This window comes from Oncorhynchus mykiss, chromosome 18 (assembly GCF_057628025.1).
Source record: "Oncorhynchus mykiss isolate SJ-2025 chromosome 18, ASM5762802v1, whole genome shotgun sequence".
In the NCBI taxonomy this organism is placed as follows: Eukaryota; Metazoa; Chordata; class Actinopteri; order Salmoniformes; family Salmonidae; genus Oncorhynchus; species Oncorhynchus mykiss.
The window spans coordinates 61,543,615-61,558,614 of NC_143039.1; the positions used below are offsets into that span (position 1 = coordinate 61,543,615).

Sequence of the window (15,000 nt, forward strand, 5' to 3'; positions counted from 1 at the left end):
GTGTGTACCTGGTTTGATGGTGGTGGTGTGTGTGTGTGTGTACCTGGTTTGATGGTGGTGGTGTGTGTGTGTGTATGTACCTGGTTTGATGGTGGTGGTGTGTGTGTGTGTATGTACCTGGTTTGATGGTGGTGGTGTGTGTGTGTGTATGTACCTGGTTTGATGGTGGTGGTGGTGTGTGTGTGTGTGTGTGTACCTGGTTTGATGGTGGTGGTGTGTGTGTGTGTATGTACCTGGTTTGATGGTGGTGTGTGCGTGTGTGTATGTACCTGGTTTGATGGTGGTGGTGTGTGTGTGTGTGTATGTACCTGGTTTGATGGTGGTGTGTGTGTGTGTGTGTGTACCTGGTTTGATGGTGGTGTGTGTGTGTGTGTGTATGTACCTGGTTTGATGGTGGTGGTGTGTGTGTGTGTGTGTGTATGCACCTGGTTTGATGGTGGTGGTGTGTGTGTGTGTGTATGCACCTGGTTTGATGGTGGTGGTGTGTGTGTGTGTGTGTGTGTATGCACCTGGTTTGATGGTGGTGGTGGTGTGTGTGTGTGTATGTACCTGGTTTGATGGTGGTGGTGGTGGTGTGTGTGTGTGTATGTACCTGGTTTGATGGTGGTGGTGTGTGTGTGTGTATGTACCTGGTTTGATGGTGGTGGTGTGTGTGTGTGTATGTACCTGGTTTGATGGTGGTGGTGTGTGTGTGTGTGTGTGTACCTGGTTTGATGGTGGTGGTGTGTGTGTGTGTGTGTGTACCTGGTTTGATGGTGGTGGTGTGTGTGTGTGTGTGTGTGTACCTGGTTTGATGGTGGTGGTGTGTGTGTGTGTGTGTGTGTACCTGGTTTGATGGTGGTGGTGTGTGTGTGTGTGTGTGTGTACCTGGTTTGATGGTGGTGGTGTGTGTGTGTGTGTGTGTGTACCTGGTTTGATGGTGGTGGTGTGTGTGTGTGTGTGTGTGTGTGTACCTGGTTTGATGGTGGTGGTGTGTGTGTGTGTGTGTGTGTACCTGGTTTGATGGTGGTGGTGGTGGTGGTGGTGGTGGTGGTGGTGTGTGTGTGTGTGTGTGTGTGTGTGTGTGTGTGTGTGTACCTGGTTTGATGGTGGTGGTGTGTGTGTGTGTGTACCTGGTTTGATGGTGGTGGTGTGTGTGTGTGTATGTACCTGGTTTGATGGTGGTGGTGTGTGTGTGTGTATGTACCTGGTTTGATGGTGGTGGTGTGTGTGTGTGTGTGTATGTACCTGGTTTGATGGTGGTGGTGGTGTGTGTGTGTGTGTGTGTACCTGGTTTGATGGTGGTGGTGTGTGTGTGTGTATGTACCTGGTTTGATGGTGGTGTGTGCGTGTGTGTATGTACCTGGTTTGATGGTGGTGGTGTGTGTGTGTGTGTATGTACCTGGTTTGATGGTGGTGTGTGTGTGTGTGTGTGTACCTGGTTTGATGGTGGTGTGTGTGTGTGTGTGTATGTACCTGGTTTGATGGTGGTGGTGTGTGTGTGTGTGTGTGTATGCACCTGGTTTGATGGTGGTGGTGTGTGTGTGTGTGTGTGTGTATGCACCTGGTTTGATGGTGGTGGTGTGTGTGTGTGTGTGTGTATGCACCTGGTTTGATGGTGGTGGTGGTGTGTGTGTGTGTATGTACCTGGTTTGATGGTGGTGGTGGTGGTGTGTGTGTGTGTATGTACCTGGTTTGATGGTGGTGGTGTGTGTGTGTGTATGTACCTGGTTTGATGGTGGTGGTGTGTGTGTGTGTGTGTGTACCTGGTTTGATGGTGGTGGTGTGTGTGTGTGTGTGTGTGTGTGTACCTGGTTTGATGGTGGTGGTGTGTGTGTGTGTGTGTGTGTGTGTGTACCTGGTTTGATGGTGGTGGTGTGTGTGTGTGTGTGTGTGTACCTGGTTTGATGGTGGTGGTGTGTGTGTGTGTGTGTGTGTACCTGGTTTGATGGTGGTGGTGTGTGTGTGTATGTACCTGGTTTGATGGTGGTGGTGTGTGTGTGTGTGTGTGTGTGTATGTACCTGGTTTGATGGTGGTGGTGTGTGTGTGTGTGTGTATGTACCTGGTTTGATGGTGGTGGTGTGTGTGTGTGTGTGTATGTACCTGGTTTGATGGTGGTGGTGTGTGTGTGTGTGTGTGTGTGTATGTACCTGGTTTGATGGTGGTGGTGTGTGTGTGTGTGTGTGTGTGTATGTACCTGGTTTGATGGTGGTGGTGTGTGTGTGTGTGTGTGTGTGTATGTACCTGGTTTGATGGTGGTGGTGTGTGTGTGTGTGTGTGTATGTACCTGGTTTGATGGTGGTGGTGTGTGTGTGTGTGTGTATGTACCTGGTTTGATGGTGGTGGTGTGTGTGTGTGTGTGTATGTACCTGGTTTGATGGTGGTGGTGTGTGTGTGTGTGTGTGTGTGTGTGTGTGTGTGTGTGTGTGTGTGTGTGTGTGTGTGTGTGTGTGTGTGTGTGTGTATGTACCTGGTTTGATGGTGGTGGTGGTGTGTGTGTGTGTACCTGGTTTGATGGTGGTGTGTGTGTGTGTGTGTGTGTGTATGTACCTGGTTTGATGGTGGTGGTGTGTGTGTGTGTATGTAACTGGTTTGATGGTGGTGGTGTGTGTGTGTGTGTGTATGTAACTGGTTTGATGGTGGTGGTGTGTGTGTGTGTGTGTATGTAACTGGTTTGATGGTGGTGGTGTGTGTGTGTGTGTATGTAACTGGTTTGATGGTGGTGGTGTGTGTGTGTGTGTGTGTATGTAACTGGTTTGATGGTGGTGGTGTGTGTGTGTGTGTATGTACCTGGTTTGATGGTGGTGGTGTGTGTGTGTGTGTATGTACCTGGTTTGATGGTGGTGGTGTGTGTGTGTGTGTATGTACCTGGTTTGATGGTGGTGGTGTGTGTGTGTGTACCTGGTTTGATGGTGGTGGTGTGTGTGTGTACCTGGTTTGATGGTGGTGGTGTGTGTGTACCTGGTTTGATGGTGGTGGTGTGTGTGTACCTGGTTTGATGGTGGTGGTGTGTGTGTGTACCTGGTTTGATGGCGGTGGTGTGTGTGTGTACCTGGTTTGATGGCGGTGGTGTGTGTGTGTACCTGGTTTGATGGCGGTGGTGTGTGTGTGTACCTGGTTTGATGGTGGTGGTGTGTGTGTGTACCTGGTTTGATGGTGGTGGTGTGTGTGTGTACCTGGTTTGATGGTGGTGGTGTGTGTGTGTACCTGGTTTGATGGTTGTGGTGTGTGTGTGTGTACCTGGTTTGATGGTGGTGGTGTGTGTGTGTGTGTGTGTGTGTGTGTGTGTATGTACCTGGTTTGATGGTGGTGGTGTGTGTGTGTACCTGGTTTGATGGTGGTGGTGTGTGTGTGTGTGTATGTACCTGGTTTGATGGTGGTGGTGTGTGTGTGTGTATGTACCTGGTTTGAATGTGGTGGTGGGTGTGTGTGTGTGTGTGTGTGTGTATGTACCTGGTTTGATGGTGGTGGTGTGTGTGTGTGTGTATGTACCTGGTTTGATGGTGGTGGTGTGTGTGTGTGTGTGTGTATGTACCTGGTTTGATGGTGGTGGTGTGTGTGTGTATGTACCTGGTTTGATGGTGTTGGTGTGTGTGTGTATGTACCTGGTTTGATGGTGGTGGTGTGTGTGTGTGTGTGTATGTACCTGGTTTGATGGTGGTGGTGTGTGTGTGTGTATGTACCTGGTTTGATGATGGTGGTGTGTGTGTATGTATCTGGTTTGATGGTGTTGGTGTGTGTGTGTATGTACCTGGTTTGATGGTGGTGGTGTGTGTGTGTGTGTGTATGTACCTGGTTTGATGGTGGTGGTGTGTGTGTGTGTGTGTATGTACCTGGTTTGATGATGGTGGTGTGTGTGTATGTACCTGGTTTGATGGTGGTGGTGTGTGTGTGTGTGTGTGTATGTACCTGGTTTGATGGTGGTGGTGTGTGTGTGTGTGTGTATGTACCTGGTTTGATGATGGTGGTGTGTATGTACCTGGTTTGATGATGGTGGTGTGTATGTACTTGGTTTGATGATGGTGGTGTGTATGTACCTGGTTTGATGATGGTGGTGTGTATGTACCTGGTTTGATGATGGTGGTGTGTATGTACCTGGTTTGATGATGGTGGTGTGTATGTACCTGGTTTGATGATGGTGTGTGTGTATATACCTGGTTTGATGATGATGATGATGATGTGTATATACTGGTTTGATGATGTGTACGTGCCTGGTTTGACGATGGTGTGTGTACGTGCCTGGTTTGACGATGGTGTGTGTACGTGCCTGGTTTGACGATGGTGTGTGTATGTACCTGGTTTGATGATGGTGGTGTGTGTGTGTGTGTGTATGTACCTGGTTTGATGATGGCGGTGTGTATGTACCTGGTTTGATGATGGTGGTGTGTATGTACCTGGTTTGATGATGGTGTGTGTGTATATACCTGGTTTGATGATGATGATGATGATGTGTATATACTGGTTTGATGATGTGTACGTGCCTGGTTTGACGATGGTGTGTGTACGTGCCTGGTTTGACGATGGTGTGTGTACGTGCCTGGTTTGACGATGGTGTGTGTATGTACCTGGTTTGATGATGGTGGTGTGTGTGTGTGTGTGTATGTACCTGGTTTGATGATGGTGGTGTGTGTGTGTGTGTATGTACCTGGTTTGATGATGGTGGTGTGTGTGTGTGTGTACCTGGTTTGATGATGGTGTGTGTGTGTATGTACCTGGTTTGATGATGGTGGTGTGTATGTACCTGGTTTGATGATGGTGGTGTGTATGTACCTGGTTTGATGATGGTGGTGTGTGTGTATGTACCTGGTTTGACGATGGTGTGTGTATGTACCTGGTTTGATGATGGTGGTGTGTATGTACCTGGTTTGATGATGGTGGTGTGTATGTACCTGGTTTGATGATGGTGGTGTGTATGTACTTGGTTTGATGATGGTGGTGTGTATGTACCTGGTTTGATGATGGTGGTGTGTATGTACCTGGTTTGATGATGGTGGTGTGTATGTACCTGGTTTGATGATGGTGGTGTGTATGTACCTGGTTTGATGATGGTGGTGTGTATATACCTGGTTTGATGATGATGATGATGTGTATATACTGGTTTGACGATGGTGTGTGTACGTGCCTGGTTTGACGATGGTGTGTGTATGTACCTGGTTTGACGATGGTGTGTGTATGTACCTGGTTTGATGATGGTGTGTGTATGTACCTGGTTTGATGATGGTGTGTGTATGTACCTGGTTTGATGATGGCATTGTCAGAGACTTTAAAGGTGGTGACTTTCTGTTTAGGAGGAACTCCAGCCAACCTAAACATCTCCATCTCTTCATCTGTCTTCTACAGGGCGAGCGAGCGAGAGTAAGAGGGGAAAGGGTAAATGAACTACTTTATACACTATGGCTTTAAACAGTGTGCCTTCGAACTTACGTAGAAGGGCGATGCGTTCTTCCCTCCCACCATTAGGGCAGCAGTGTGTCCATCGTACTCCTCTTTAGACAGGTAATTCAACACATGGCAATCCTGCACCTACAACACACACACCACCACCTGTGACTTTGATTTGATTGTGTGTGTGAGATTGTGACCGTGTGGTGTCATGTGTGTTACCTGCAGCATGGTCACCACGTGTCTCTCTCCTGTTTTGGTCCAGACTGGGGCCATGCCCAACTTCACTGCAACCAGCCCTACTCGACGACTCTCTGGATTAATACACACATTAATGCTCCCACCCACCCAAGCACAAATGAAAACCAATAACCATCACACACCACACAGTAAACACACACACCCTTTGTCCATTCTTGTCTGGGCCAGGGCTCATCCTTCAGTGGGTGGAGCTTAGCAGCTATCTGTCGATTATACTCCTCTCCCAGACTCTTCCTGGAAAATAAGCAAGAACGCAATTCATTCAATACTTATTACATATATTTTACAGTACTTCCGATGCATTGGTGGAATACACCCACATGACCAACCTCATATATGATTTATTATCCTCCGTCAGATGCTCCTCCCACCATGTTGTGGTCTTCACTGTCCGAACACTCTGAAAGAGACAGCTGTAGACAGAGAAAGAGATGAATAGGTATGATACATTTACTTTTATTGGTTTTGGTTAGAAAGGGGTAAGATATAGCAGTTGGATAGCTAGGTAACGTTAACTTGATAACCCCAAAGCCGATTTGTCTATAAACTACTTCCGAGGTAGCTAACGTTAATTTAAGTCATTTGAGTGAACTAGTTAGCTAACCCTTTCACTTGGGATTTCGTAGGCAGCGGCTCTGTTGGCTGTCACATCAGCTGAGTATTTAACTTTGGGACACAACATTGGGAGTCCCGATGCTGAGTCCTAAACCTAAGTTAAAGTAACTTACTAACGTTCTCTAGAACTACAAAGCTAACTAACGTTAACTGACTAAAACTACAGTTTCTAGTTGCCAGCTAGCCGTCTTTCACAAAAACAGCAATGCTAACTAACTACCTTTCACAACAACTACCGTATCGTTAGCTAAAGTAGAGCCTGCAGGTAACGTTAGCTAGCTACTGTAGTGCGTCAACGTTACCTGTCCGCTGCTGCTACCGCTCCGGTTCGTCCCGCTAGCACACGTGCTCCTCTGTAGAGAAGAAGTCGGCAGGTCCACGCGGCCATTCTTTAATTATTTCACTCACGAGGCTAACGTTACCGAAAAAAACTCAAATGTGGAAAAATGCTTCAATTTAGCAGCAATCCCATGACTTCATGCCTGTCCTCTGCTGTGGAATGTCACCCTGAGGGTTTCCGGTACGGCTCGGAAATAATTCCGCAGGTGCTCGGAAATGTAGTTCCGCTTCGTCGATTGGACTAATTCAGTCCATTCAAATCAACATTATGGGGAACAATTTAAACAACTGGGAACTCTGGAAAACAATATATAATCATGATGACGTCAGTGATCTTCAGGTCGTAGCTCTAAAAAGAGACCCACGTTCCGAGTTGGATGAAAGTTCAAAACGTATTTTCCCAGTCGTAGCTGTTTATCCCAAGTTCCCAGTTGTCTTGAACTCACTAAAGTCAGATTTTGCATTTCCGAGTTAACAGTTGTTTTGAGCAATGCACAAATCATGCTTCATTGACAGCATGGCCAATGATGAATGTTTATGTTTATTTTAAACTAGGAAAAGAGACCCTTAATCATAGACTTGGGACCACACAGCCACTCCACTGAATAGCAGGCTAATGATTGCTTTGCAATGCTTGCAGTTAGCCACTGATTCCTTCCAACCACTCATTGTTGAATTTGCGATTTCCAACTTGTCGTGTAATGTTTATGTCCAATGGCTGATGAGCACCGATACGTTTTACCTATAATTTATCTCCATTATTTATCTTCATATGACAAGGATTAAAAAGGATTGGCCAGTAGAATGTCGACTTGATTCATGATGACGACTGCTAGCTAAGATTTTGAAAGTATGATGTAACTTCTAATGTAACTCTATGACAGCACACACGGGGCTTGAATTTTCTAGCTCCACCTTAGACTTGTTGGTGACGTAGTGTCCCTATGAGTGACAGAACACTGAGCCAATCACGACGCAAAGCTCCGTATTTTCTGCTGGCTTGCCCCACTACCACAGAAGCACTGAGCTAGGCTGAAACACCTGCATTTTGGAGCTGCCTTACTCAAGAAAACAAAAAAGAGACCATGTTTGTCTTTATTAACTCAATGATATATCTTCTTTTAATTTTTTTTTTACATTGTTTGCAAACTGATATGTGACACATATTGATGCCAAAATAACATGAAAATAACATGAAAAACATGACGGGTCGCCACTGCACACATACACCATGGTAGGACATGGTTAGGAATATGTATTGCCTTTTTCGAGTTACATTGTGATTTATTTTTTTTACCACACGTTTCCAGTCAGTGGTAAGTCTTATCAACAAATTCTGATTTGCAAAGGGGGTCTTGCTGAGAAGGGATTTGTAGATACATGTGAGCCAGTGGGTTTGATGGTTGACAGAGATGGCTGGTTGATGATGGATAAAGTAAGGTCTTGGTGATTTTGAACAGGGCATAAAATGTCCAGGACCTCGCCCTCCTCCTCTCTCTCTCACCTCTTCCTGCTTCCTGTCTTCCTCCCTCCTTCCTCCTAAGGTCCTGAGTTGTACAGAACATCCTCCCTCTTTCCACTCGCTCCATCCCAGAGAACTCAAGTTCTTGAGAGAGCTTAATTGGAGAAATCGGTGTCCATGTTCAGAATACTGATGATGCCAGTCGGAATGGGGATTATTCCCAGTGTTCTGATGCATTGAGCATGTCCTTGTGGTTCGCATGAAGATGACAGAAAGAAAGAAAGAAAGAAAGACAGACAGACAGACATAAACAGACAGACATAAACAGACAGACAGACAGACAGATAAACAGACCGACACAGTCACACAGAGACAAGGGCATCTGGGAAACAATAGTACATGATGTGATCTGGTCTGTAATACAGTAAAGTGCCTAATCCACAGAAACATCAGACACACGCAAGCACGCACGTGCGCACGCAAACACACACACACACACACACACACACACACACACACACACACACACACACACACATAGCTATTCACTCAAATGCCTCAAATTGTAATGATCTATTTATTTAGCAAACTCTCAACAAACCTGTAGAAAAGGAAGTATATAACACAGCTTATAGTATACAACCCTAACCCCTTAAAAGCCACACTCTGTAAGATGTGCAAACCATCAAAGAGTGGGCCACCAACAAAAACAACAGAGAACATTCATCCAATGACATTTTTACATGCAAATAGCATTTAATTCTATATGAAATATATCATTAGTGCTGAAGGAATTACATTCCATGACAGCAACATCACTCTAAACATGATTTGAAGCTATACATTATTTGTTTACAAAGTCTTCTATGTTACCAAAACCCTAGACAATGGAGTAATACTGTATGTTATTATAAGGTAAGTCTCTTACTAATCTCTATTTAGCCTATGCTGTATGTAATAATGTTCAGATCTTAAAAGTCACCTTTAAAAGGTGTGTGTGTGTGTCTACAAGTGCATATGTATGTTATGCATATACAAACCGACTATGTGATATAATGTAAGATATAAAACCCAATGGGCCAACATGCAGTAATACACTATGTAATGCTCTATGACATCATTTCTGGTCACAACTTGTAGACTTGTTAACGTGCTGCTGTGCAGTTTGTTGCTAACCTTACTTTGCTACCTGCCAACTTTACAGTTTTTACTTTTTCATCCCGGACTTGGTTCGTCAGGACCTCCACCAGCCGAAGCTAGGTATTAACATTAACATGATGCCTTCTAATTGCAGTCGCTGTACTCATAATATACAGGAGAATGATCACCTTACGGCGAGGATAGCTGTGCTGCAAGCCCAGCTTCAGATGCAATCTTTAGGCAAGGGTCATTTCAGTGTAGGAAAGGATGAAACAGCGTCTGTGCCACCAATAAGTACAGATAGTAACGTTAGTATAAATCCCCTCGCACGGTCCCCGCAGCCGGACAATTTTCTCATGGCTTCTGGAGGGAAATGCTGTAGGAATGCTCAACCGGTGTCGCTCATTCAGCCGGCAGAAACTTTCAACCGGTTCTCCCCATTAAGCAACGGGTCAGAGGCCGAGCCTTCTCTGGTCTCTCCTCCTCCCGTTACGGGGTCTGAGACGCCGAAGCCTTCCACCATTAGCTCTGACAATTTGAAAACCCTAGTCATTGGCGACTCCATTACCCGCAGTATTAGACTTAAAACGAATCATCCAGCGATCATACACTGTTTACCAGGGGGCAGGGCTACCGACGTGAAGGCTAATCTGAAGATGATGTTGGCTAAGGCTAAAACTGCCGAGTGTAGAGAGTATATGGATATTGTTATCCACTTCAGCACCAAGAGGTCACCAAGCGCAACATAGCTTCAGCGTGTAAATCAGCTAGAAAGATGTGTCGGCATCGAGTAATTATCTCTGGCCCCCTCCCAGTTAAGGGGAGTGATGAGCTCTACAGCGTCTCACAACTCAATCACTGGTTGAAAACTGTTTTCTGCCCCTCCCAAAAGATTTGTAGATAATTGGCCCTCTTTCTGGGACTCAACCACAAACAGTACCAAGCCTGGCCTGCTGAGGAATGATGGACTCCATCCTAGCTGGAGGGGTGCTCTCATCTTATCTATGAACATAGACAGGGCTCTAACTCCCCTAGCTCCACAATGAGATAGGGTGCAGGCCAGGCAGCAGGCTGTTAGCCAGCCTGCCAGTTTAGTGGATTCTGCCAATAGCACAGTCAGTGTAGTCAGCTCAGCTATCCCCATTGAGACCGTGTCTGTACCTCGATCTAGGTTGGGCAAAACTAAACATGTCAGTGTTCGCCTTAGCAATATCACTGGACTAAAGACCTCCATTCCTGTCATTATTGAAAGAGATTGTGATATCTCACATCTCAAAATAGGGCTACTTAATATTAGATCCCTCACTTCCAGGGCAGTTATAATCAATGAAATAATCACTGGTCATTCTCTTGATGTGATTGGCCTGACTAAAACATGGCTTAAGCCTGATGAATTTATTGTGTTAAATGAGGCCTCACCTCCTGGTTACACTAGTGACCATATCCCCAGCACATCCCGCAAAGGCGGAGGTGTTGCTAACATTCACGATAGCAAATGTAAATTTACAACAACAAAAAAAGACTGCGTTTTCGTCTTTTGAGCTTCTAGTCATGAAATCTAGGCAGCCTACTCAATCACTTTTTATAGCTACAGGCCTCCTGGGCCATATACAGTGTGCCTCACTGAGTTCCCTGAATTCCTACCTTGTAGTCATGGCAGAAAATATGAAACATTTTAATATTCACATGGAAAAGTCCACAGACCCACTCCAAAAGGCTTTCGGAGCCATCATTGGGTTTTGTCCAACATGTCTCCGGACCTACTCACTGCCACAATCATTATCCCGTGGAATAAATGTTGTAGATATTATTATTTTTTTTTTTACTCATAATCCTGGACTATCGGACCACCATTTTATTACGTTTTCAATCGCAACAAATAATCTGCTCATACCCCAACCAAGGATCATCAAAAGCCGTGCCATAAATTCTCAGACAACCCAAAGATTCACCATTCCAGACTCCCTCCACCTACCCAAGGACGTCAGAGCACAACAATCAGATGACCACCTAACTGAGGAATTTAATTCAACCTTGCGTAATACCCTAGATGCAGTCGCACCCCTAATAACAAAAAAAAATTGTCATAAGAAACTAGCTCCCTGGTATACAGAAAATACCCGAGCTCTGAAGCAAGCTTCCAGAAAATTGGAATGGAAATGACGCAACACCAAACTGGAAGTCTTCCGACTAGCTTGGAAAGACAGTACCGTGCAGTATCGAAGAGCCCTCACTGCTGCTCGATCCTCCTATTTTTCCAACTTAATTGAGGAAAATAAGATACTGTTGCGAAGTTAACTAAAAAGCAGCATTCCTCAAGAGAGGATGACTTTCACTTCAGCAGTGATAAATTCATGAACTTCTTTGATGAAAAGATCATGATCATTAGAAAGCAAATTACGGGCTCCTCTTTAGATCTGCCTATTCCTCCAAAGCTCAGTTGTCCTGAGTCTGCACAACACTGCCAAGACCTAGGATCATGTGAGACACACAAGTCTTTTAATGCTATATCTCTTGACACATTGATGAAAATAATCATGGCCCCTAAACCTTCAAGCTGCATACTGGAACCTATTCCAACTAAACTACTCCTATGCTGAACATAATAAACGGCTCCCAATCCACCGGATGTGTACCAAACTCACTAAAGGTGGCAGTAATAAAGCCTCTCCTGAAAAAGCCAAACCTTGATCAAGAAAATATTTAAAAAACTATTGGCCTATATTGAATCTTCCATTCCTCTCAAACATTTAAGAAAAAGCTGTTGCACAGCAACTCACTGCCTTCCTGAAGACAAACTATATATACGAAACGCTTCAGTTTGGTTTTAGACCCCATCACAGCACTGAGACTGCACTTGTAATGGTGGTAAATTACCTTATAATGGCATCAGACCGAGGCTCTGCATCGGTCCTTGTGCTCCTAGACCTTAGTGCTGCTTTTGATACCATCGATCACCACATTCTTTTGTAGAGATTGGAAACCCAAATGGTCTACACGGACAAGTTCTGGCCTGGTTTAGATCTTATCTGTAGGAAAGATATCAGTTGGTTTCTGTAGATGGTTTGTCCTCTGACAAATCAACTGTAAATGTCGGTGTTCCTCAAGGCTCCGTTTTAGGATCACTATTGTTTTCACTATATATTTCACCTCTTGGTGATGTCATTCGGAAACATAATGTTAACTTTCACTGCTATGCGGACGACACACAGCTGTACATTTCAATGAAACATGGTGAAGCCCCAAAATTGCCCTCCCTTGGAAGCCTGTGTTTCAGACATAAGGAAGTGGATGGCGGCAAATGTTCTACTTTTAAACTCAGACAAAACAGAGATGCTAGTTCTAGATGCTAGATGCTAGATGCTAGGTCCCAAGAAACAAAGAGATCTTCTGTAGAATATGACAATTAATCTTGATGGTTGTACAGTCGTCTCAAATAAAACTGTGAAGAACCTTGGCGTTACTCTGGACCCTGATCTCTCTTTTGACGAATATATCAAGACTGTTTCAAGGACAGCTTTTTCCATCTACGCAACTTTCTGTCCAAAAATGATGCAGAAAAATGTATCCATGCTTTTGTCATTTCTAGGTTAGACTACTGCAATGCTCTACTTTCCGGCTACCCGGATAAAGCACTAAATAAACTTCAGTTAGCGCTAAACACGGCTGCTAGAATCTTGACTAGAACCAAAAAATGTGATCATATTACTCCAGTGCTAGCCTCTCTACACTGGCTTCCTGTGAAGGCTAGGGCTTATTTCAAGGTTTTACTGCTAACCTACAAAGCATTACATGGGCTTGCTCCAACCTATCTTTCCGATTTGGTCCTGCCGTACATACCGACACAAGACGCAGGGGTCCTTACTGTCCCTAGAATTTCTAAGCAAACAGCGGTCTCGATCTTTAAGTCTTTATTGAAGACTCATCTCTCCAGTAGGTCCTATGATTGAGTGTAGTCTGGCCCAGGAGTGTGAAGGTGAACGGAAAGGCACTGGAGCAACGAACCGCCTTTGCTGTCTTTGCCTGGCCGGTTCCCCGCTCTCCACTGGGATTCACTGCCTCAAACCCTATTACAGGGGCTGAGTCACTGACTTACTGGTGCTTTTCCATGCCGTCCCTAGGAGGGGTGCGTCACTTGAGTGGGTTTAGTCATTGACGTGATCTTTCTGTCCGGGTTGGTGCCCCCCCTTGGGTTCGTGCCGTGGGGGAGATCTTCGTGGGCTATACTCGGCCTTGTCTCAGGATAGTATGTTAGTGGTTGAAGATATCCCTCTTGTGGTGTGGGGGCTGTGCTTTGGCAAAGTGTTATATCCTGCCTGTTTGGCCCTGTCTGGGGGTATCGTCAGACGGGGCCACAGTGTGTCCTGACCCCTCCTGTCTCAGCCTCCATTATTTATGCTGCAATAGTTTATGTGTCAGGGGGCTAGGGTCAGTCTGTTATATCTGGAATATTTCTCCTGCCTTATCCGGTGTCCTGTGTGAATTTAAGTATGCTCTCTCTAATTCTCTCTTTTCTCTCCCTCTCCCTCTCCTTCTCCCTCTCCTGCCTCAGGACTACCTGGCCTGATGACTCCTTACTGTCCTCAGTCCGCCTGGTCGTGCTGCTGCTCCAGTTTCAACTGTTCTGACTGCGGCTATGGAACCCTGACCTGTTCACCAGACGTGCCACCTTTTCAACTCTTTAGAGACAGCAGGAGCAGTAGAGAAACTCTGAATGATCGTTATAATCTCCATCCGGCACAGCCAGAAGAAGACTGGCCACCACTCATAGCCTGCTTCCTTTCTAGGTTTCTTCCTAGGTTCCGGACTTTCTAAACACATTTGAATGATTGATAGTTAAACCCACCAAACTACTTCTCTGAGCTACACTACTGTATGCAGGGTGTGTGTGTGTATGGGTGAGTATGTATTAGTTTTTGTTTATAACATGTGAATGTGTGTGTGTGTTTAATGTGTGTGTGATGAATACGTGTATATGTGTGTGGTCAGGGGCTGAAGGGTCTGGTAGATTCGTCGTAGTCAGACAGACATTTGGGATGGATTCCTTTGGCATTGTAGTAATCCACCACCTGATTGGGCACCTCTGCTAGCACACTCTTAGCTAGCGCAGCCGGGGACGCCTGGGGAGACACACACACACCAACACACACACACATTACACACGTTTACACACACAAGTTATACAACCTCACACACACACACAAACACAGATATTATACACACACTTGCGAGTGCACTGACTCCTCAAAGACTTTTGCTGTCTGGTATTTAAACTGTACAGTGATTACACCAACCCCTTTGTCTGTTTCTCTCTCCCCTCTCTCTCCCTCTGTCCCTCCCTCCCTCTCTCTCCCGCTCCCCTTCCTCTCACTCCCGCTCTCCCATCTACCTGTTATTACTAGGTCTCTCAAGGTCTTTGTCTTTCTGATGCTCATTGAAAGGAAACTACAGGACAGAAAATCCCCTCTCTTTAACCTCCTCTCCCTATTCTGTCTCTCTATATCTGTTCTGCTTGGAGCATGTGAAGTAATTATTTGATTTCTCCGCCTGTCAAAATTGAAATACATCATGACACACACATGCAAATACACTCACACACATGGGCACGCACATACACATGCACACACAGACACAGACAGACACACACAGAGACAAACACATGCACGCACACACACATAGCCAATGGATAAATTTGTTTTGACCAGCGCAGCTAGACCACGTCACTGCTCGTTATTCATACACACATACACACACGCACGCACAGACACACAAACAGACTTACGTGTTTGAAGTCTTTGAAGGGAACAAACTGGACAATGTC

General features: G+C 45.4%; 2 protein-coding genes across 3 annotated transcripts in view; both read right to left on the minus strand.

The window, feature by feature from the left end:
- mrpl3 (mitochondrial ribosomal protein L3) overlaps positions 1-6,817 on the minus strand; it is a 23,442-nt gene extending 16,625 nt beyond the window's left edge. The window contains exons 1-6 of one of the 2 annotated variants that reach the window (XM_036953263.2): positions 6,541-6,817; positions 5,953-6,036; positions 5,766-5,857; positions 5,585-5,676; positions 5,405-5,503; positions 5,215-5,314 (exon numbers count right to left, since the gene is read on the minus strand). In XM_036953263.2, coding sequence (XP_036809158.2) covers positions 5,215-5,314; positions 5,405-5,503; positions 5,585-5,676; positions 5,766-5,857; positions 5,953-6,036; positions 6,541-6,626 — 553 coding nt within the window. In that variant the 5' untranslated portion in view covers positions 6,627-6,817. The remainder of the gene's footprint in view (positions 1-5,214; positions 5,315-5,404; positions 5,504-5,584; positions 5,677-5,765; positions 5,858-5,952; positions 6,037-6,540) is intronic. The other variant, XM_036953264.2, reaches the window with a different exon arrangement.
- A 1,785-nt stretch (positions 6,818-8,602) lies between these two features.
- Positions 8,603-15,000, minus strand: part of cpne4b (copine 4b) — an 18,486-nt gene continuing 12,088 nt past the window's right edge. The window contains exons 17-18 of the mRNA XM_036953265.2: positions 14,962-15,000; positions 8,603-14,299 (exon numbers count right to left, since the gene is read on the minus strand). The exon at positions 14,962-15,000 is cut by the window's right edge and continues 28 nt beyond it. Coding sequence (XP_036809160.1) covers positions 14,165-14,299; positions 14,962-15,000 — 174 coding nt within the window. The 3' untranslated portion in view covers positions 8,603-14,164. The remainder of the gene's footprint in view (positions 14,300-14,961) is intronic.